Source organism: Nyctibius grandis, chromosome 12 (assembly GCF_013368605.1).
Source record: "Nyctibius grandis isolate bNycGra1 chromosome 12, bNycGra1.pri, whole genome shotgun sequence".
NCBI classification, from domain to species: domain Eukaryota; kingdom Metazoa; phylum Chordata; class Aves; order Nyctibiiformes; family Nyctibiidae; genus Nyctibius; species Nyctibius grandis.
In genome coordinates, this window is record NC_090669.1 from 9572674 (window position 1) to 9593239 (window position 20566).

Below are 20566 nucleotides of genomic sequence, written 5' to 3' on the forward strand. Positions count from 1 at the left end.
AGATCCTGCTGTGCGAAAGGGGAGAGAGAGAGATTGTGACTTACCAAAGAGGTTCAGGAAAACTCTAATTCATGCTCAAGAATAAATTGGGTGGATAAACATGTAGGGAGAAAAAGAACTGTTTAAGCTCAAGACAATAACTGCTGGTCTGCATTGTGCATGCACATTCAAGCTGGAAAGTGGAAAGTTTCCAACAATAAGAGGACTGAGTTTCTATTTCCAATGTGAGGGGAAAGAAAACAACTGCGGTGGAGTTTTTTGAACACAATGGAGCTTGATCAGTCCATGACTTAGTTGCCCGCAGCAGCAATCCCTGCCAGGACTGTGTTTCTTTGAAGTAAAACAGCTCTGTTGCAAGGGCTGGGGGTAATTAACTGAATATTGTGGAAGTATCTTACATAGTAGAACACATTCTGCCCCCAGCTATACTGAAAATGGAACAAATAGGGGTAAATAGCTTGTCCTGTTGGCAGTGTTGTGCCAGTGTTACACCTAGGTGTGAAAGAACTGACCTTCCCAATGTGAGCCCTGATGAGTCCCTGAATTCATTGTATCTATTTAGAGAAAAAATAATCTAAACATGTAAGTAATATGGGAACCTATATACCCATAACTTCACAGTTATATAGTTACTATGGTTATACAGTTACTCTATGCATGAAGTTATACATACAGGCAAGACTGTGGGCCTAAGGTTATATACATAAATATGTAATAGTGGAGATTTAACAGCAGATATCTAAAATATATAATGGAATGAATTATTTTGCTTGTTCTTCACTTGCTATCCCTTTCCTTTTGTATCCACCTCATGCTTTTTATTGAATCCTTTATTTAGCTCGTGTTCAGGAAAAAAGCTTGTTCACGTGCTCCTATAGTCACAAAAACATTTTCTGATTTTTTTCTGAGACTCACTCTGGCTTCTCATATATCTTCCAGGCTATCATTGGCATTCTGCTTTTCCTCCCTTTTAGTTGGCCTTTCTTAGTTTTTTTTCCTCCTGTTGTGTTTGCTATTTCTGTCCTTTCATGCGTATAGTCTTTTTTCATTCTAGGTGTTGAAAGAAGGATGAGACAAGGAACATCCCACCAGGGTAACTTCCCATTCCTATTGTTAAAGTTCTTATTGCTGTCCCTCCATTATCTTTCCTCTCTGTTAGATCCTTTTTGACCATTACTCTAGTCCTCCTGACTCATTGTACAGCCTGAACACAATTTTGCTAGTATGTGTTGCCAAGGTTGGATTCAAAACCCTTATTCATTCAGTGAAGTTTCCTTCATATCAGAGACATTTTTCTGTGTGAATATAACAAATGTGTGTTGCCTACTGCAGAATCTCAATGCTGTGGATTTATAGCAAAGAATTTATGTGAATAACTGTGTCACTTTACTCTTCAAATATGGGGGATCCCGTTTCAAATATAGCACCATGTTCAATGGTATTGCAGGTTTAGTAGGGACAAACTCCCAATTCTTAGTTCTATGAAACTACAGACACACTCTGCTTTGAAGGCTGACTTTACCAAAAAAAGAAGCTTTTGTGGGAGATTTAGATGGTTTAGTGTAATTTTGTAAGTAATTACGATAGATGAAAACTACATGTGTATGGTTAAACGTGCATGCCCAGTATAACGGTTACATTCTGATAGCATACTGCAGAAAGGTCTTGGGGACTAAGATACTCTCGTTTCTTCTGGGGTTATGATGGGCAAGGGTTGATTTCGGTGGACCTGCAGCAACTCAGACTTGAGTAATGTCGGGATGAATAGGGCTGCTGGTTTTCTCTGAATGTGTACACTGCGGTAGGCATTGTGCTGCTGCCGCAAAAGCAATTAATATTTGGAAAGTAAACATGAAGCAGCTCTAACCTGGTGGCTGTTTAATCATGCTGTTAGAGATCGAAGGCAGCCCCCTCGTGGTCATTTATGTTTTGAAGCAATTGTTTCAAAAACCATTTAAAAATAGCCATTGTTTGGAGAAATGAATGCTTCCCGATTTAAAATTTCTCCTGTGTACTGTTACACTTGTTAAAGGCATTGATAACACCAACAACTTGTGGTGCTCATGCAGGTCAGAACTGCTTTTTGTGTGGTATTGATCCATGATTGAATTGCCAGGAGCAGCTCTCTAAAGCCTGGCCTACACCAGCAATCCTCTGTACCTGACTTTGGCATTGGTGGAGGTATGTTACGTGAACAGAATCTGTACTAGCCCAAAGCTGCGTGGTTGCCTGCTGCCACAGGACACTTCTCTGTTTTGCTTGAACCCCGTCACACAGAGGGCTGTATATGCTTCCTGGAGCATCTTGAATTTTTTTTCTTTCTTTAGTTCCTGCCTGTCCCCTGTAATGGCCTGCAGTCACCTCATCTTTGCTAAATATCTGCTCAGTTAAATATTAATGTCTTCCAACTGCTTAGCTCAACCTTACTGACATCGATTTGACTCTAATCCTTATTGACAGTTGTGGTAACAAGAGCTCAAAACACACACAGTGGCTTGAAGAGCTGGGTTGTGAAACAGTGTGAGATGTCAAGACAGTAATGAGAGATGCTGATGCTGAGATGGATGAGACACAAAGTTGAAAGCACTGAGAAATTCAGAGGGGAAAAACCCTGTGCTTTAAATTTTGATCAGGTGCCCTTTGTGTAGCAACCAGTCGGAGCTAAAAGCAAGGCCTGTCTTCCTGGAGTTATGGGAAGAAGTTGTTCGGTGAATTAGGGGTGGGGTTTTTTTTGGGGGGTGGCGGGGGAAATTGTTGGGTTTTTTTTCACATTTCTGTGGCCCTGCTTGGCTGATCCTTCTGCCAGCGCGCTGGGGAAACCCCTCTCCATAGGGACAGCAACCCCCGGGGAAGCCAGGCTCTGCTTCCAAGAGCCGCTGCCCTTCCGCGTTTTGCCTCGTGAGAACTGACCCCGTTTATCGGTTGGGCTGTGACTGGCAGGTGCAAGTTCTTAAGCATTCTTTTCCGTTTCCGACCTCTCCGGCTGCCGCCCTGCTCCCGAGGGAGCCCGGCCAGCCTGCTGGAAACGGACGGTACCGGTCACGGTCATCCCCGCCGCCGGGCGCAACTGCGGTAACGACAGCACCCGGCGGGGCAGCGCCGGCGCCCCACGCGCGACCGGCGGGGCAGCGCCGGCGCCCCACGCGCGACCGGCGCGGACGCGCCCGCGGGCACGGTCGCCCCAGCCCACCCCGGCACAAACGGTCGCCGAGAAGCGGCGCTGCCACGCAACGGCCCCGGCACCGCCCGCCGTCCCGCGGCTGCCGCTAGCCAATCAGGGCGGCCGCTGCCCGTGACGTTGCAGCGGGTTAGCGGCCGGGGAAGTTTGAAATCTCGGCGGGCGGAGCGGCGCGGGCGGGCAGTATGGCGGAGCCGGGGCCGGCGGGGCCGCAGCGGGAAGGCCGGGCCGTGCTGCCGGCCCTGAGCAGCGCTGGCCTGCAGGAGCGCGCCCAGGAGGTGCAGCCAGGTAGGGGCTCCGTGTCCCGGGCGGCCGCCCCGCCGGGAGGAAGGGCGCAGGGCCACCCACGGCCGGGTGCGGCCCGGGGCCGCCGCCGCCGCCAGGAAAGGGAGAGGCGAGCCGCGGGAGGGCCGCGGGCACCGTCCGCCCCGCTTCAGGGCAGTGCGGGCGGGGACGCGCGGTTTGCCCCGGGCGGGTCTGCAGCTGCGGAAGCCGACACTGGAGGCTGGGAGGCGGGGTGAGGGGCTGCGAGATCGGATGGGGCTGCGAGATCGGGCCGGGCTGCTCAGAGCTGCTCCGGCCGGGGCTTGAATACCTCCACGGGGAGAGACTGTACGACCTCCCCGGGCAGCCTGTACCGCTGCTTGGCCGCCCTTACGGGGAAAATGTTTCTTGTATCCAGCGCGGCCCCGTGCAGGTATCGGTGGGGGGCTGCGGTGCTCAGGGCCGTCCGCAGGCAGCGGCTCAGCGCTCCCCGGTTCGTAAGGGCTGCTGGTGCGTGGGGTGGGGACCGGGCTAGAAATGGTGCCCTGCGAGGGAACATAGGGGTATCTGTGGAAATAAACACCGTAATTTTTTTTTTCTTTTGATTACGAGCTTATGGTGTGTGTCTCAGGTGCGTACCACAGGCATTTAAATCCGCGTCTGTGTATGTGTTTGAAACAGACAGAGGAAAAATGCTTTCCTCGAAGTGGCTCCCCTGCCCTTTGCCTTTCTAGTCCAGTCTTGGAATATTGGTGCTTTTAGTATCTGTTGAGTATCATTGCTTAGTGCCAGGTCATTATTGATATGTGGTTATAGGCTTGTGGTTTGTGAACAAAGAGCAAGCTAAATTAAATGGCTTGTTCTGGAACGAATGCTGTGCTCTGGAATTCGTAGTGTGGCTTGGTTATGGGTGTGTAGGAAAAAAAATCTTATTTACAGTGTCCATGTAACATAGCTACAGTTTTACAGGAATCTTTAAACTATTTCATAAATCACACTTGATGATTAAAATCACCTTTTCATTTCCTTTGTTTGCATGTTATTACAGTGGTTCTGCCACAGAGAAAAGTTCTATCGTCTAAGCGCTTGTAATTGGCTCATGCACTGGTTCTGACTTTCGTTTTCTTGATTGAGTTTGGCCCTAGATATTTAAGAACTTCAACAAATTTGAGATCAAAACTGCCAGCTTTCATAACACATCCTGAAATGTAAGGCATGTGTTAAAGATAGAATGTGATTTTTTTCTTTTTTCAGGTATATAGTAAAGGTCAGACTGTAGTCTAATGAAAATGCAGAGGCCTGTGGATTGTTACAGAATCAAGTTATGGACAATGAGGGTGTCTTGAGCTGCTACATTAATGAAAAAAAAAAAAAGACCTGAATCATCATCACCTTTGGTTTACTGTAGTCATCTCTAATATTTTCTGAACTTATGGATGACCAGGCCTGAGAGATACTGTAAGACCAACAGGGACTGAGTTCACTGAGTTTGTAATGAGAACACAAGTGGAGACATGTTTTTGGAGACTTCTAAAGGGGTGCTGTCACTGCATTGAGCTCTTCAAAGTAAAGATTCAGCCAATGCCTATTTAAGCGGGCTAAAAATTACAGTGCTATGTCCCTTCTGTGTAAATATGTTGCTTGGAATTTCCATGGAGACTTCAGATGTGGGGACCTTGTTATTTGCTAGTTTATTAAAATACAAAAAGAACGCTTGTACTGAAGAACCGGAAAACACTTAAGAGAAGGAAAGGGCAACTGTGAAAACACATCTTTAGCTCAGACCAGTATCTGCAGTTTTATCATGCACCTTTCTTATATTTTGCTCTTTGCTCACGGTAAGCCTGTGCATTATTTTGGGTCAGTCGTGCATGGATCATCTGGTTTTATACATGTCCCAAAATCATTTGGATTATTGCTTGAGATCACGTCTGGGTGATGCAGGCAGTGTACTAACAAGGCATAATATGTACGTGAATGGTAATGTAGTACCTAAAGGACTTTAGATCTTACATATAGAACAAAGTAAATTAGCATGTAACTGCAGCTCAGGGCAGGTGGCAACAAATACGGAGATCCTCTTTTGGGACAGGGTAAATATTCTGAAGAAGAGAGCAAGTAACCAAGCAAGATAGTCTCTTCACCAAGGATAGTTAAAGATGTGCTCTAGAAAGCAGGTTCATGATAGACCTTGGGCTGAACGCTCATTCCTCTATTCCCAAAGAATTCCTGATGATTGCATTGAACTGACAGTTTGTGGGGTTTGCTTTGTTCCCATTCCTCTCCCCAGATCTGCTCCAGGAAGATGATTCCTGTAGTGATTATGGCAGTCGTGACAAACCAGGGACCGCTTTAGGAAGGACTGTGCCAGATGGGAATGTGCTTTTTCCAGATATTTTTCACACCGATCATCTTTTGTTTTACGAGCGATTTAAAGCTTACCAGGATTACATCTTGGGTAAGTAATTTCTTAGTAGAAAAAGAACATGTAGTCAGGTTTCTTGTAGTGACTGTTTAAATAATCCAGTTTAAATGGAGTCAATTCCATATTGAACTGCGAGATGCTCTTAATAATGGGGTCTAGGAAATACGTAATGTACTGCCATCACTTACGCTGTAACCTCTGCTGCTCTAGCTGGTGGACCAGAAGGCAATGGTTTTAATGTAAGTAAATAAAATCAGAACGATTGAAAGGAAAAAGTGCTCATATCAGATTCTGTGCCTTGTTTTAACTGATCTTACTAGAACTTTTTTGTGTTTAGTAAGACTGTTTAAGATAAGGCACAGGTTAGCTGTTTACTGAAACCTTCAGTACCTGGAAGGTTGAGTACTGGATCTCTTCTTCCAGAGAAGCACGAAACAGATGACTCTCCAGCTCTCTCAGTACTGAGAGAGACAGTAAAAATGCTGGTGGTTGTCATGTGCAAAACAGAATGAAGTTCAACTTTAGATGTGGTAGAGGAACATTTCAACTGTGTTGATTTTCATTTTCCAGTGATCTGGAGGATTTTTCTTTATTTCTTTGCATAAATGTACTGTCTTCAATTTGCTTTTAGCTGACTGCAAAGCTTCTGAGGTGAAAGAATTCACAGCTGAGTACCTGGAGAAGGTCCTTGAACCATCTGGATGGCAGGCAGTCTGGCGCACTAATGTGTTTGAGGTTCTTGTTGAGGTAAATTGAATGCAATTGCTCAGTCATTTGTCTCCAATTAACATAATTTACCTCTCTAACAGACAGATCAATTATCTACGAAGTTTGAGCTGGTAGAATATAGTAATCTTTTCATATCTAATTGCCAGGGATGGCTAGAGCAATAGGACTTTTTTCAAAGGGTTCCTTCCTTGAAACTGGAAGGAGGGAACACCAAGTCAGTGCGAATGAGCAGTGAAGTAGAACTCTGTGGGCACAGGGGGAATATGTACTTGGTCCAGAGCTGGCTCTTGTAATGTAGTCTTTTCAGATATCAGGCTCTGATCACTTGTCAGTTTTTTTGTGAGTAAAATGCTTCCCTTTAACCCACCTTGGTACTGACAGTAGCTCTTCCGCATTGCATACTCCTGTCATAGACCCACTGAGGACTGCTGGTTTGGGATGCACCTTTTCTAGATCTCTCAATGTCCAAGTCGTACACCTTTGTGCAAACCTTAGATGTTCAAACTTGCAGTTCCCTTACATGTTTGAAGAGGGAAAAACTTTGTACCCTCTCATCTTTTCAGCCCAATTAGTGAAAAAATGGCTTTCACTGGCCCAGACTAACTCTTTGAATTGTTCATGTCTTGTAGGCACTTTGACAAATGAGTCCCTAAGAACTGTAAAGTATTGATTTGTTTGAGTCTGAGAATATTGCTTTTGCCTGTTCTTTTTTTTTTTTAAAAAAAACAACAAAAACCAACCAAACAAACAAAACCACAAACAAACAAACAAAACCAAAAAACCCCCACCAAAATAGTGAAGCAGCTTGCTGGCCTTATATGAGTATTATGAGGGATTTGAACCAAGTTTTGAATGTGGAAAAGGCTCTAGATGCGTGGTTCTTAATTCCGGGGTTATCACTTCAGCTGAATAGATTGCCTTTGCTGTACTATGCAATGTGCATTGGTGTGTGTGGGTCAACTGGCACTTGCAGTATGACCTGCTGACTTGTGTGTCATGTTAGCCTTCCTCAGCTGTATCTAAGGTTCTGAGAAATCTTAAGAACCATTTGTTCCAACAGGTTGTTGATGTGGAGTGCTCAGCTCTGAAAGCAGTTGTGCAACTCAGTGATCCTTTCCTGTGCGAGTCACGGGATAGCACCTTCACCTTGGAGTGCATGCAGGAACTCTTGGAGCTGAAGGAGCGTCAGATACCACTGCAGGAGCTGTGGGTTGTGTATGATGAGTCAGGAGAGTTTGACCAGACAGCACTAGCTGTAGAGCATGTCAGGTAGGAAAATGCTCAAGGTTTAATTTCTGTCTTGAACAATTACACTCGGGTAGTATCCGATGGGTGGTGCCCTCGGTTCTTGTGGTCATGCTGGCAGCTCCACAAGCCAAGCTTTCCAAAGTAAATCTGATGACTGGTACTATGAGGAGACTGCTCACAAAGAAAATCTGCGGTGTCCTCTGCAGCTGCAGGTAATCACACAATTACAAGGTACATTTTGCTGCATATTGTTGTCAGTCTGCTTTCTGTGTCAAAAGGAGGAAAAAAAAATCGTGTTGCCTTCCCTATCTTTTCCACTTCGTATTTCCTTGGGCTGTACTACCTTGCTGGCACTGGTGCAGTGTTCCTTTCTCTTCTATAACATTTTGGTGGATTTTTTCCTTTTTTTTTGTCCCATTCATCTTTTTTTCTGCATTTTGCCTCCTTCCCTAAATTTGCTCCTTATTCTTCAGGTGTCTGTTCACATCTTAACTTCTTCTATTTTCTTTTCCTTTATCGTCTCTGTCTCTTTTCCATCTCCCTTGCTTTAATGTACTACATGCTGTTTGAAAGCTGTCTACAAATAGGCAGTAGAACTGGATGAAAAAGCTAAAATAGGAGGCATAACTTTCCCATCTAGAAAACGGGCCGTTTCAGAAGTGGTGGGTGCGGGAGGAGAAGGAGAGAAGAGACACATTCTGTTGAGAATTACTCGGTAGTAGAGATCTAAGCTTGAATGATGGAGGTGACAAACTCATTGTCAAAAAGAAAGCTTAGATGAAGGATGTCTGGCCAAAACCAAACAACCAAAAAGCCTCAGGATCTTAAGAGTGTGAGTCTTGTTTTCAAATTCAGCTTTTAGCTGTTCACTCTCTTGCTGAAAGTGGGACTCAGGCTATTATAAATTTTTAAGTTAGATACACAAAATAAAGCTCTTTATGCTGGTAAGCAACAGACAAGAAAGTTAACTTCTGTGTATACTAAATAGTTTACAGGACAGTAACCTGGAATTGGAGAGGTGATGCTTTGAGATGAATTCTCAAATTGGTTACATTCGCGTTTCCAGTGCTGTTGTCTCTGCTCAGGCAAACGTGGCCTCCTTTTTGTGATTAAACACTTACTTTGCTTCAAAAGGTTCTTCTACCAGTGCATCTGGAGGACCTGGGACGAGGAGGAGGAGGATGATTTTGATTACTTTGTACGATGTGTTGAGCCTCGACTGAGATTGTAAGTGCAACACCTTTGATATTATTAGGATAGAACCACAGGAAAGGGTGACGTGGGAATAGTGACACACAACTAGATTAAAAAAAAAAACCAACCTGTTCACTAGGAAATCAAAGCAAATTTGTTCTAACAGCATTCACTGTCTGATGGTCAAAATTTTGTATGGAAGGAGGGTGCAACTGAGGTTGCCACTTGGTTTCTGAACCCTCTGTTTTTCCCTGTAATCCTTGATCTCCCATCAGATGGCGCTCCAAACCCAGCTATAGCCGCCTCCAAATTGCAGGCTATGAATTGTAACCCTAATTACAGCTAGCGTGGGATGCTCCGATACCTCTAGGCATAGAATAAGAACCAGAAGGGAACTGAATGTAAACAAAAGCTTGTAAATTGGTCATGCTGAAGGAGGAATGTGGGTATTTCTTTCCCTAGTGGGATTAGTCAGCATTAGGTTTTCTGAAGGTGGGTTTTTAATACAGTCCTGGTGTATGGAACTGAAGCGGTACACAAGGACACAATCTGGTTATATTTTTGAGGGTGCTAAATAACCAAAGCACACCATAAAACATACCTGGAACAAATAATTGAAAAGTGATTTTTACTGTAGGTTTTCCCCTTATATTTGACACACTGTCTTTTTCTGAAGTCTTCCATGAGAGTCATTTTACAATTTCTTTTCTTTAGTTATTATAACTTAGCATCATGAGTATCTGGAAGTTTGTGTGTCATTCAGATCCAGGTTTGATAGTGCTATGATGCTGGGGAACTACATCAGTGAGTATTTATAACCTACCCTGAAATGCTATTTAGAATATGGCATTACATGTGCTAGAATATAGCATACAGCATGTGATTTAGAAAGAAAATTAGTATAATCACCCACACTATAAAGGCGGCTGCAGGCCTCTCAAATAGGACACGATGTGACATTTGAGGACTCTGATATGCCTGTATTTTTCTGAGATCATACATATTAGGAGGAAGTGTTATATATGGAAATTGTATGTGTTTCTGAAGTGTTTATACTGTATGCTCCAGCCAATGGCTATTCTGTTGTTGAGTTTTTGGAGCCTTATGGAGACTGCATGGAATGAAACCAGAACGCAGTGATGTGCCACAGGATAATGTTATTTTTTTAACACTGTGCGTGGCCTTACAGCCATTCTAGTGAGAATCCAAAATGCTTAAACAAGTCTTCGAGCAGAAAAGTAAATGTTGTCCTTTCTTATTCTCCCATACCACACTTGATACAAAGCCTGTCCTCCAGGCTACACTGATGTTGGTGCTGTCCTGTGTTGTGATCTAAGCACTGATGTGTCAGCTCAGAAATAATATTAGTCTTCAATGCATGGAAACGTATGATGCTTTAAACTTTTCAGGTCTCTGGTGTGCACTGTTTTAATGAGAACAGACAGTATCTTTACACTGCACATTAGGCTGTACTAGTCTTCTGAGGCAAGTAAAGCTGTATGAACTGTTTAACTAAAGCTTGAAAAAACAATACAGTTTTATGCACTTTCATAGTGACCAGCTCTAAGATGTAGAGCATGCATTTCGGGGCCAAATTATACACAACATTCAGTTTCCTTCAGATATTTTATATTTCTATGTTGCTATAAATTCTTCTGCTGTTAATCATGCTGCATTGACTTACTCTGTTGCCTCTGATAACCCCATTGCCGAAATTTTGTGAGGCTCTTTGTGTTTCTGTACACCTTTTTTATTGGAACTGTATATATATTGGCTGCTCTGACTACAAATTTTCTGGCTCTTTGCAGCATGCTTTAAGTGGACCCTTTGAAGAACCTCTGAATGTTGAGGGAACATCTTTGCCCTGATTTCGTGTAGCCTCTTGAATAGAGTTATTTATACTGCGTTCAGTTGGTTTCCCTACAAAAATGGTGTGAGATAATTAAATCTTGTTTTATTTGTTATTAATTGATGTCCAGCTTTTTTTGTAGTGACCATGATTGGTCCTACATGATTGGCCCTGGAGTTCTTGGCACCATCTAGCTGGCAGATCTTTCTGACTTTGGCAATGTGACTTTTTGGCTGGCATTTTCTGGCCTGCGGTTTCATTTGTAGAGGATGCTCTTGGGATGGTGCAAAATTTACTCTGCAGTGCCTTCACATCTTCATCTGGTGCTGATAATGCCTTTCTTATTCATTCTGCATTTTTGTCCAGGTAGTTGTTTAGATTGTTGCTAATAGAGACTTCACATTATAGGATTTTTCTTCTATTTCAGACATGTTTTTCTCAGTTTTTCTAATAAATGCTTAAAAATAGGCTAATTTTATATCTAATTACCTTCTAAATTCTTACTATTTTTTTTTATAGCTGTGTTTATGCCTTTGTTGTAGAGTGAGTTTCTGATAATTGTGTATAATCTTTCAAGGTGGATGGACAACTATTTAGAAAGCAATATGTTTGTGTCTTCAGATTTTTGGATTTGCTGTTTTCAAAAAAAAATGAGCAGTGTTGATATAGACTGCAGAGGATCTTGACTAAAGTACTGATGCAGAACTCCTCGGGTTCTCTCCGGGTTTGTATTTGATCTTTCAAAATAGTAAATGTGAAACATACTGACCCCTGGCTCTGAATTGCAGGCATTATGACATCCTGGAACACCGTGTGCCTTCTGGGCTTGTAGCTGATTACCAGAACTTGTTGTCTCAATGTGAAGAGCTTTACAGGAAGTTTTTAAATGTGAGGAACAGCATATCAAGCAGTGATTCGGACTCAGAAGTAGAAAACGTCTCCATGGTGGAAGGACTAAAATTGTATGAGAAAATAGAGCACTTAAAACAAAAGCTAAAACTAATTGAGAATCCACTGCTGAGGTACTTGGTGGGTTTGTGCAAGGGGGAGGGCCATATGGGAAACTATACATGGATGTTCTTTACTGAAGAAAGAACTGGTGGCTTTGTTGCTCTTGTTTTAGGTATGTGTTTGGTTACCAAAAATACAGTGGTCTACAGGCTAAAGGACTGAGACCAACGGGTACCAAGATCACTCATGTGGTATCCTCAACCATGATGGCAAGTCTGCTGCAGTCATTGATAAGGGACAGACTTTGCCCTGAATCCTGTGGTGAAGACCTAGAAATACAGGTACAGTAACAGGAATTGTCTGTCAGCTGATACTTTTTTTCTCCTCAAGAACAATGTGGAAGAGTAAGTTAATTTATCATGTGCAAGATACTACACTTGCACGGTGTTATTTTTTGTCAGTTCAAAACAAGCAGTGTAATTTAAACAATAAGTGGTAAGACTGGATGATACCAATAGTTTTTAATTTATTTGTGTCTGCTGAGTACGCTATACAGGCAGTTTCCTTCCTCAGTGTAGGAAATAAGGAGATAAACCTTCTGTAATAATTGTACAATGAAACATGGTAAGGCATAATACTTATATTTAGTTTTGAAATACATGTGTCTTTTTATGCTACTGATAATTATCTAGAGTTTGAAGAAATAAATGTCATTCTGTTCCTTTAGTTCTGTGTAGGACATACATTTATTTTAGAGCAGTTATGTTTAGTTTTAGTGAATTCAGACAGGACTTGCCACTTCAGCAATTAAGAACGGTCTGGATTCCTTGGGCCCAAATGAAATTGCTTGCTGTATTCTGATCAAGTTCATGAATTACAGATGGCCAAAATGGAGCCACAGGGAAGGTCCTGGATTAACTTTTGGGCTATAAATCAGATTTTCTGCTTTGGCAGTTGACAAACGCTCTCACTATGCTTACCCTCGAATTTGCTGGGAAGCAATAAAAGTGCAATTTTTCTGTACTGTTTGTTATCCTTCCATACAGAATCCCTCAGTAATATTTGTGAAGGATATCAGCCTGCCCTCTTTGGGCAAGAAAAAGGACCATGTGGACCCCATATTTGCCACTGTAATATCTGAACTCTATTTTGGGGTGACTCGCACCAGGAGCAAAAGGTTACATCTGTGTTCAGACCAGCTCAAATCTAGTTGTTGAGTTGTTTCTGTTTGTTATTTTCTTTACCTTCTGTCATCTATTTAATCAGTAATTCATGGCAAGTCACTTGAGGCACAATTCAAATGTTGGCCTGGAACCAAGGCCATGTTGAGGTTTGCTTTCTGCTGCATATGCTCTTCAATCTGTGTCTCTACCCCAGTTTTCTTATGGGGGAATGGACATGACACAAGCATCAAAGGAATGTTTTAAGGCTGTTTTTGTCCAGTGTGCTATGATTCTTGAATTCAAAGTAGAAATTGTGTGTTACTGGTGCCATTAAAAAGGGTTTTTTCTAAGCAAAAGCAGCAACATTTAATTGAAAAGCAAGCTTTAAGGGCATAAATGCATCTATTTTTATAGCATTCTTCAGGAGCTGATTATATTATTTGTCTTCTACAGTTTCACAATGATCCACTGGCAGCTGTAAATGCCTGTTATGAAGGAGACACAGTCATCATCTGTCCTGGTCATTATGTTGTAGATGGCGTGTTCTGCATTGCTGATTCAATTGAACTAGAAGGTAGAAGGTTTGCTAGCATAAAGGTCCTTAAAGCAAAGTAAACTGAATATCTTAAACTAGCTGTGCATAAGGATTTACTTGTTGCGGAGTCTGGCGGGAGCGTTTGCTTTATTCTTCAAAGTGTTCCTATTTCTGCTTGTAGAGCCATGTCTAATGCAGGATGGTGTAAGCAGTTTCATTAGCCATAGTTACTTCTGCAAATAAACTGCAAATTGTGCTGATTAATAGCAAATTCATCTTTTCCTCCTATCTATTTGTCTGAATAAATCCTGATTATATAGCTAATAGAGAGGATTCAACAGAAAGATGAGGGACTTGATTATATTAATCTAGGAAGCACAAAAGTCAGTGTGAGAGGCTTCAGTTTTTGAAGTCAGTCACTTAAGAGTACTTGAGAGATGTCCTTGTTGTTCTTTGCATGTCTTGGTCTGCTTGAGAGGTATACTCTGAGACTCACTGCCAGTGTAGCACTGGTGAATACAGAGGGAAAGAGCCAAGTGCTATTAGAACTTAGCTGATGGCACTTACTGCATGTCAGCAATGTGCGTGGGGGCTGCCAGTGTGAATCTGCATTACGTGAAGTGCATGGGTAGAGGAGAGAGCTGTTGATTTAACATGTGTATTTATTCTGTAGAAACAGACACAGCATATGTGATCCCATTTTTCTTGCAAAATATGTGTTTGAAATACTTCTGCCTTGACTAGGATATGTTGCTATCTTTTCCTCACAATTCTTGATTTCTCAGTGTAATTCCGCTGCTTTAGGCATGCACGCTTTGTTGCAGTGTAATAGTCTGTGTATCACTGGGGCTTGTGCAGCTGTTCAGATACTTATTTAGCTGCATTTTTATCTTGTCAAAACTTCTTAATGGGAAGAAGGCTGGGAGTTTAATTTCCTGCTGTTCTGGACTTTATTTTTCTTGCCCTTCTTGTTTTATGAGTGTTGTTTTCTTTCTTGCCCTTCTCTTGTGTATGTTTGATTTATATAGAAATGCATGCTGACAGACAATGCAACTGCAGGATAAAGGACCTCAATAAAGTGCGTTATTTATCTGCAAGAATGACATTGTTCTAAAATTGCGTGGGGAGGTATTTACTGCTTCTCTAGCTTTGAGGAAACAGTAATAGAAATGGTGCAATAGCACAGCTATTAAAGGATGAGCTGCTCTATTTTAAGGAGCAAGGCATATAAATAAGTATCTTTAGTACGAACCACTACCTGAATAATGAGTATGTGTCGGGGCATTTAATCTTCTTATATGGACTCCTGTTAGAGAAGTTTTTATAGCAATAGTAGCAGCCAAAAACGTTTGAAGTAGGAGCATCAAGAAAAATTTTTCTGGCACTAATCTGAGCAGCTGGCTGCTTGGGTGGTGTTCTTGGGATGAAGGGGCGACTCATCAAAGATATAATGTCACTTCGCTTAGTAGAGCTTTTATTTTTTTCCAGCCACTGTGCAAGTCAGTACTCAGGTTGAAAGTATGAGGATCAGTAAGTCAGGCATAAATAAAAACTTACAAGAACTAAATAAGGTTAAAGCAGTAGCAGCTGCAGGAAATCATGGTAAGGATAATTTAACACTTCACAAAAATATGTAGCAAAGGCCCCTAAGAACTCCCCTTCTGCTTGTACAGTAGTTGTTCAAGCTGGATGGGAACCTGTAGCATCAGCCCATCTAATACCTGTGATCAGTGTTACTGGATGGCAATTGCCTTTAGCTCCCGTGGAGTCACTTAGCTTACAGGCAGGGCGTACAGCCGTGACCACAGTGTGTATTGAGCAGCACTTGACAGCAGGTGACGATTTCCTTCTCTGTTCCTTGTCTTGTCACCAGCTTCCTTCTTACTACTAGAGCTGCTGCTTCAGAGGTGAAGTGAAGCAAGTGAAAAGCAGAGTTAGAAAAACCGCAGGTCGTCTGTAGGACAATTATTCCTAAAACTCTTGCCTCGGATAATAACCCCTTTCTGTAGTGGTGTGAAGTTAAACTAGATCTGCCGCTTGCTGTCCCGTGGTGCTCTCTTTACGTACTGGAAGTAAACTGCCCCATGCCACCTTCTCCCCAGGGGTGACTGCAAATCAGTAGCAGTGTGAAAAGATTTATAGATAGTATAATGTGTTGAAGTATCAATCACTTAACTTTGCATTAAATCTGCTGTCTTTAAAACTTTCTGCCAACTCTTGTTCAAAGCTTTTTTCTTTTTTTTTTAACTGTTCTACTTGCACATTACAGTATTTATTTATGTACTTGGTTAAAACCTAGCATCTTGCTCAGGCACTTCTTATCTGAGTTTGGGTGTGCTTTCAGAAAATGATAGGACTCATGCTGCTTTAATAGACGTTGCATTATTGCTTTCCTTATCATGATTCTTGTCAGTGACAAGCAATAAAAGCTTTACATGCTCATAAATTTCCCTGTAAGTGGTTGAATGCTGACAACTGTGGATGGCTTAGTAAATCAATGTTGTCATACGCTTGTGAAAGTTTCTTTTTAATCTGAATTACTCTGGAAGCCCATGTAACACAGGAACATTACATTTAGACCCAAGTTTCATTTAAATAGGGAAACTGAGTGAAGCTCACTAACAACATGAAGTCCTTTGCACTTGCTTCCTTGTATTGTGGCGGTGACTGCTTTTTCCCTTGTGCTATTTGGAACCTCTGCCTGCTCTAGTGAGCTTCTGTACTTTGAAAGCAGGCTGCAGGCACCTGTGTGTCCTTGGTCACTGCATCTCCCTGCTGTCTTGTAACTTTTGTGAGTGAGAACTTTGGCCTTGGCAAATGTGAGTTCAGTTACCCTTTTGTTTAACTGTCTAAAGTAACTTTGCATTTTATTGTGTGTCATTCAAGTAAGGTAACTTTTGAGTTTGGTTTTGAGTGCCTGTGCCTTGGTACAGAGGGAACGTGAGGTGTAGTCTGGCCACTGGGTGGAACATCCTATGCAAGATATTAGACCTCAAGTTTTAAACCTCCATTTTTATTTTAAATGTCTGTTATCTACTGAGCACCTGACTGTTACCTGTTATTCGTCAAACCTGTACCTTTCACCTCTGCTTTAAGGCTATGGCCTGCCAGATGATATAGTGATAGAAAAACAAGGGAAAGGAGACAACTTTGTTGACTGTACAGGAGCCAATATAAGGATCTCCAGTTTGAAGTTAGTGCAACATGATGCTGTGGAGGGGATTTTAAGTAAGTATAAAAGCATCTTGATCTTTTTGTGAATCTTTCATAATTTACTGTTAGAATTAAAGTTGAGACCCAGTGTTAGAGTTTACTAGTTTTAAAAAAATGTTGTAGAGAGGAGCCCTACAGATGCAAATATCAAGGTGCCCCCTCCCTTTTCTTTTTTAACTTGCTTATAATGTGAACATCAAAATAACTTCTACTCTTGTACTTTCAAGCTATTGTGGCTCTTGTGTTTTATTCTTACGCTTGGATAAGATCATTTGACTTGATCATTTTTCTGCTGTTAAGGCAACCTAATTGTGGCTGCTGCACAGTCTATGCCAGGCTACCTGGAAAAGGAAATAATTCCTCTTTCCACAAAAGAACCCCCGTGGCAACATTCAGCAGTAGCTGAACCCAGCCAGCTCTCCGCTGAGGAGTAGCATGGGCTGTAGAAGTACCATAGAACTTTGCTGACAGTGCATTCAAACTGACGCTCAAATAATCCTAAGTTGTATCCAACGAGTTTATTTGCCATGGCCTTCTGTCTTTGCAGAAGGTGCTAATTAATACTTTGCCTCAACAGACACTTGGTTTTAAACATGCTAAAATGTTTCTTAACACCTGCATACATATCTTTAATATCTTACTAATTCAAAAGTCTCTTAGGAATGTAATGAAAAGAATAGTTGCTGTCACTTTCAAAAAAAAAAAAAAAAGGCCAAAAACCCCTCTAAGACAAATCTGTGACTAGTGGTCCCTTGCAGCAGTGTTCCTGCTTACACTAGAAAAATAGCACGAGTTCAAACCACGCATGAGCAAATCAGTAAAATTAACCTGAAGTGGATAAAATTAAAATAGTAATTTTATCACACTACAAAAATGCTACAAGTCCATCTCTCTGTAGCAGGGGTTTGCCTTTGCATAACTCGCTCATTTAACAATATTTGTTTTCTGTGTATGTAGATGTCCATCATGGGAAAACCACCCTGGAGAACTGTGTGTTACAGTGTGAAACCACAGGCATAACAATACGAACATCAGCTGAGCTATTGATGAAAAACTCTGATCTGTACGGTGCCAAGGTACAAACAAATTCTTAACTCTGGCTTATTTCCTAAATTAAAATAAAGGTTTCTGCTTGGAAATATTACAATCAGTAACAGGGTGACTTCTGTCACTCTTGAGAGAACCTTCACAAATTCATTTCAGACAGCTACATGTTATTGAGTTTAAGAGATTGGTCCCAGGGGCCTTGTAGCCTCCAACAGTATCCAGTGAAGTGTCTCATGCTGATTTGTGTGTGGTGATATGAAAATGATGTAGTAACGGGACTTCTGTGAAATAATCATTGCTGCATTGCTGGACTGATTCATGTCCTGCAATAGTTTTAAAGTGATTTTCTGTTTTCTATGCCCATGAATAATTTTCTCATTAAACCTTGCATTTTTTCTGCAAATGAAATGCCCTTTTTGGACACCTTGTCCATTGGTTCTTGCAGAAAGATGATAAACTCAGAACTGAACTGTTTCGAAGAGTGACAGGGCTTTGAGCGTTAGGGTGGATGGCTAAAGAAAAAGAAAGTAATGCAAGGCTGTGCAGTTACTATTTACCAGGTGGCAATAATATTATCCATGGGCCCTCAACCCATGGAGGAGTATTGCTGCTTAAAAAAGCTGTGAAGCTGGAGTGGCAAAACAATTTTGCATTGCACAAACTGGTAGATGAACACAAAGATCTTCAATGGAGTTGTCAAGTTAAATTGGAATTGTGCTCGGACTATTTGTGAACTGCCATCAATTTTATCTTGTAGGGTGCTGGTGTGGAAATATATCCAGGTAGTACGTGCGCCCTGTTAGACAACGGCATACACCACTGCAAGGAGGGAATACTTATAAAGGTCAGTTCAAGGCAGAATGTACTTGTTTTTCAAAAGCTTATAGCTGCTAGAATTAATGCAAATAATTTGCATTTAGGTTGGCTTATGACCTTGCTGCTTTATGGTAGAACGCTTATATGTCACATATGATGGTTATGGTACTTGTTTGCCTTGGGTTGGTCCACCAAAGCAGTATACTTGTTTTATTTATCTGCCAGAAAGAAAATGCCGTTTGCAATGTCACTTGCATAGGCAAATAATAAAATTCTAGCCAGTACTTAGAACTGATTCTACCTAAAACTGGAATATTTTGCATCCCTTTAGCTGGACATAACATGTTGGATTTCCATTTCTTTGCTGTAGAACTTTTTAGATGAACATTATGACATCCCCAAGATAACCATGGTCAATAATATGATCCATAATAATGAAGGATATGGTGTCGTCCTGGTTAGACCAACAACGCCCTCTGATGTAAAGGATGCTTTAGCCGAGAGAACAAAAGGTATTTGTCTCTTCCTAGAAGAAACTCCTAAAACTAGTAAATCTAGTATACTCAGGTTTTTGGATTGCATAATTCATAATTCAGTCTCTTAAATTTTCTAATAATGTTTAGATTGATTTAGCTGAAATAAAACTTCATAACTCTCAGAACACTAGAATTTCCTAAAGGATGAACTTGCTGCAGAGAAATACTGTGAATGTCTGTGCCTTCATGCTGTGTGTGCACTTTCATTGTAAAGTCCTTACATCCCTGATCTGTGCTCCCTACTAAGCAGAGCCTGTATGACTGATGGCCTCCTTGGGTCATAGAGAAACAAGAGTGCGACCAGCAAGAAAGCAGATACGGCTTCTCTTACAGCTCTTCTGATTCATGATAATTCCCTGCTCGTTTTTTTGTTTCGTGCATTAGAGCTGAGACATGGTCCCAGCACAGAATTTTTTCTCTGCAGTAAATAAAATGTGACAACTGTATTTCTCATGTCTTATTCAAGAAGAACTGTCACTAAGTGCAATGTGTAAACCCACTGTAATTTTCTTTAATATCACTATCAGTTGGCAACTTGAAGTCATCTCAAGAAGAAACCTTTTCCTTAAGCATCTTACGCTGTATTTGTGGCTGTTACTAAGCAGTTACCAAAAAGTCAGTGGGATGAGGTAAAAATGTTAAGCCTGAAGAAAATTTAATTCCAGGAGTTTTAAATGATTTGGCTGTTCTGTGTGATTGTTGATGACATTCTTATTGTTTCCTGACTTAGGGAATACGCAGCCTACCCAGTCAGATGATGGGACAGCCTGTGTAGAGGGCTTCAGGCAAGAACAACTACCTGAATGTGTAACTGATGAGTTGGAGCATTATGAGCAAGCTGAGATTTCTGAACAAACTGAAGGCAATTATGAAATTGCAAATGAACTTGGGGCTGCTTCTGCAAAGAAGAGCCAGATGCACAAGAAAAGATTGAGTGAACTGGGGATCACAGAAGCTGATGACAACTTGATGTCACAGGAAATGTTTGTTTCTATTGTGGGCAATCAGTTCAAATGGAATGGGAAAGGAAGTTTTGGTACCTTTCTTTTCTGACTGTCCTGACTCCTAATGGCATTGCAATATGAGATTTGCACAAGCTGTTATATTCACTGCTACTTTCCAAGGAGTTAAGCTGTTCCATTAGCCTTCCACAATGTTGCTAAAATGTGACAAATATTTATTCACAGTGTATATATATCACATGAGGAAACTTTGCTTCCTTGCTGCATGTCACTGATAAATGTAAGTTTATTTATTTTGCAGCTTTAATGCCCCTTTGAAGGGCATAAGGAGAAATGCTTAAATATAAAGAGAAAGAACTGTTGACTAACACAAGGTTTGTACACTCGGAGCAATGCATTTTTTGTTAGCATTTATATGTTTGAAATGATAAATTCAGTTTCTTCTATGTAAATATT

At 41.5% G+C, this 20566-nt stretch overlaps 1 protein-coding gene across 1 annotated transcript; it reads left to right on the forward strand.

The window, feature by feature from the left end:
* The first annotated feature begins 3363 nt into the window (after positions 1-3363).
* SHCBP1 (SHC binding and spindle associated 1) lies at positions 3364-20201 on the forward strand. Its single transcript, XM_068411513.1, has 13 exons — positions 3364-3466; positions 5733-5900; positions 6499-6614; positions 7657-7865; positions 8979-9071; positions 11676-11909; positions 12011-12179; positions 13455-13575; positions 16633-16764; positions 17707-17825; positions 18554-18640; positions 18983-19124; positions 19879-20201. The coding sequence occupies exons 1-13, from the start codon at positions 3364-3366 to the stop codon at positions 20199-20201; spliced, it is 2016 nt and encodes a 671-aa protein (XP_068267614.1).
* Positions 20202-20566: the final 365 nt, after the last annotated feature.